This window comes from Eucalyptus grandis, chromosome 8, assembly GCF_016545825.1.
Source record: "Eucalyptus grandis isolate ANBG69807.140 chromosome 8, ASM1654582v1, whole genome shotgun sequence".
Lineage (NCBI taxonomy): Eukaryota > Viridiplantae > Streptophyta > Magnoliopsida > Myrtales > Myrtaceae > Eucalyptus > Eucalyptus grandis.
In genome coordinates, this window is record NC_052619.1 from 10,069,857 (window position 1) to 10,072,691 (window position 2,835).

Below are 2,835 nucleotides of genomic sequence, written 5' to 3' on the forward strand. Positions count from 1 at the left end.
AGAGGACTTACCAATTACGTGTCGAAGACGGGACTTCCTAAACCCTAATATTTTTCTATTACCTTATTGGATCTCTGTTTCTTTCTCGTTTACTTGTATTCTCACAAACATCACACGCTCACGCAACACAAACAGAGACCCAAATGTTACAGAGACTTTCCATATTTTTATGCTTGAATCGTTTTCTTCCGCTCGTTATAAATACAAGCATTCCTTCTCATAAAACCGCAAAAGAAACCTTCCAACATCTCTCTCTCTCTCTCCCTCTCCCTCTCTCCCTCTCTCCCTCTCTCCCTCTCTCGCTCTCTCTCTTTCTCTCTCGCTCGCTCGCACGCGGAACACAGAGCACCGATGTCCAATGTCGTGGTCCCAGAAGTGGTACTGAACTCGGGCATAAGGATGCCACTGATCGGAATGGGTGGAGGTGCAGACAGTCTGCCCCCGCCCGACGTGCTGACATCCATATTCCTTGATGCCATTGAAGTTGGGTACCGCCACTTTGACACGGCGGCAAACTACGGCTCTGAAGAGGTGCTCGGCCGGGCCGTTGCCGAGGCCCTGGACCGAGGGCTCATCAAGAACCGTGGCGACATCTTCATCACCACCAAGCTTTGGTGCACTGACGCTCATCCGGGTCTTGTTCTTCCTGCTCTCAAGAAGTCTCTCCGGTAAATTTTTTATTTGCCTTCTGATCTCTTCCTGCTTACTTTTACTGCTTGGCACTATGTACAGTTCTAATAACCGCGAAGTCAGAAATTAAGTTTGAAGACCATACAAGACGTTCTACCATACAAAAATTTACACGATAAACAATAATTTTCACTTCTATACATTATTATCAGTTGCACGCATTAGGTTATTCCAATCTTTCCTTTATATTATTTTTCTGCTTTTTTTATTTAATCATGTTGTATTCATGTTAATTTTTTGGGCACTTGGTGTGTATCGATTTATATAGGAAGCTAGGGTTAGAGTATGTGGATCTGTATCTCATCCACTGGCCAGTGAGAGTGAAGGAAGGACTTGAAGGGTACAATTTCAAAGGCCAAATGTTGCCTTTTGACATCAAAGGGACATGGGAGGCCATGGAAGAGTGCTCCAAGCTAGGCTTGGCCAAGTCCATTGGAGTTAGCAATTTTGGAACCGAGAAGCTTTCTCAACTCCTCATGCATGCCACTATACCTCCTGCTGTTAACCAGGTAAAAGAAAGAACACATGTTTGTAACTATTAAATATTCATCAATTTGTTTAAATTTTATTTAAAGTCGAATCCCGTCGAATCAAGATTTTCTTCAAGTTTGTCCCCTTTGGTTTGTTGGTTAATCATGTTTAGGTGGAGATGAATGTGGGATGGCAACAAGAGAAGCTGAGGGCGTATTGCAGAGAGAAGGGAATACATGTAAGTGCATGGTCCCCATTGAGCGCGAATGGAGCTTCTTGGGGTTCATTAGCGGTTGTGGAGAGTCCTGTGCTTAAGGAGATTTCTATCGCCAAAGGGAAGACCGTGGCACAGGTAATTTTCCTTTCTCTGTTCACTTCCATTGAGTTAGACTCTACTTATAGAGAAGTAGACATGGCTTCCATGGTTACTCCGAGTAGGAGAAATTATAATTTGAGCACGAGATTTTGTTGCATCTAAACCAAGCGCTAGCTTAGTCCAATCGAACCCTTACAAGTTGATTTTCGTAATCTCAAAAGAATTGATCTCTCAAAATATTAATAGGAATCAAATCATAAATGAATTGATTTCAACTGTTTGTTTGCAAACTACCCCAAATTACAGATAAACGCATTTAGGTAAAAGAATTAGTTATTTTCCCCTTTTCAATTTCCAAATACTAAAAGGCTATTCAACTATACTTTTTTTCTTTCTTACTTTGTTAAATGCCATCGTACTTATTTATTCTGTGGCGGCATGAACAAAACCAAATCTAAATGTGTAAGACCCATACTATCATTGCAAAGCGTCACTCACTCTCTCTCTCTGCATTAACGGAACAAAAAATTTATTCAGCATTTATTAGCCCACCTAGATATAGAGATCCCTAGCAATGAAAAATATTAAGCTATTTTCAATTCACATGGTCCAATTTTCTATATCTCATGTATGTATATATGTGTGTAACTCTAAGATATAAATATTATAGATTGCACTGAGGTGGATACATGAGCAAGGGGCAAGCATGATAGTGAAGAGCTTCAACAAAGAGAGAATGAAAGAGAACTTGCAAATCTTGGATTGGGGACTTAGCCAAGAGGATTTGGACAAGATCAAGCTTCAGATCCCACAGAAAAGAGGATTTCCTGGTGATTGGTTCATTTTCGAAGATGGGCCTTACAAGTCATTGGATGAGCTCTGGGATGGAGATTATTGAATTAGATCACGCATCAATGACTCTCTTTGCCTCTTTGGTGATCTCCCGCAAATGATGATTATGATTAATAATTGCAATTTTTATATTATACTTCCACATTGCAAATTTATATGAAATCAACTTTGAATTTTCGTTGTAGCAATCTCCTCTCTAACTGCTATGTTTGGGATAATAGTAATTAAGGAGGAATACGGGGAAAGGAAAATTGACGTGGAGAATTAAAGGTACAAATGAATATGTGCATATGGAGATAAGTCAAGATGGTTACCGGTTGTTGACACCTAAATTTTTAAATTAGGTTATTAATTTGGCATTAGTTTCTTTATTTATGTATTTTCCTTCTTCTTTTTCGGATAATAAACAAAACAGAAAAAAAAAAAAACAAAAACAAAAAAAGAAGCAGCCCTCGAATGGGCCCTTACAGCCCATTTCCCCTTTCGGCCCGGCCCCACCAGTCGTC

General features: G+C 40.0%; 1 protein-coding gene across 1 annotated transcript; it reads left to right on the forward strand.

The window, feature by feature from the left end:
• Positions 1 to 237: 237 nt before the first annotated feature.
• Positions 238 to 2,505, forward strand: LOC104456388 (methylecgonone reductase). The gene is made up of 4 exons (XM_010071165.3): positions 238 to 668; positions 959 to 1,199; positions 1,334 to 1,513; positions 2,148 to 2,505. Exons 1-4 carry the CDS (start codon positions 352 to 354, stop codon positions 2,373 to 2,375), a joined length of 966 nt encoding a protein of 321 aa, XP_010069467.2. The 5' UTR covers positions 238 to 351; the 3' UTR covers positions 2,376 to 2,505.
• Positions 2,506 to 2,835: the final 330 nt, after the last annotated feature.

What these genes read in the sequence shown, in the direction of transcription:
- LOC104456388 (XM_010071165.3), top strand. Translation starts at nt 352, where the DNA reads ATGTCCAATGTCGTGGTCCCAGAAGTGGTACTGAACTCGGGCATAAGG. An exon ending in GCTCTCAAGAAGTCTCTCCG is followed by an intron (nt 669 to 958) that starts GTAAATTTTTTA and finishes CGATTTATATAG; the next exon opens with GAAGCTAGGGTTAGAGTATG. An exon ending in TACCTCCTGCTGTTAACCAG is followed by an intron (nt 1,200 to 1,333) that starts GTAAAAGAAAGA and finishes AATCATGTTTAG; the next exon opens with GTGGAGATGAATGTGGGATG.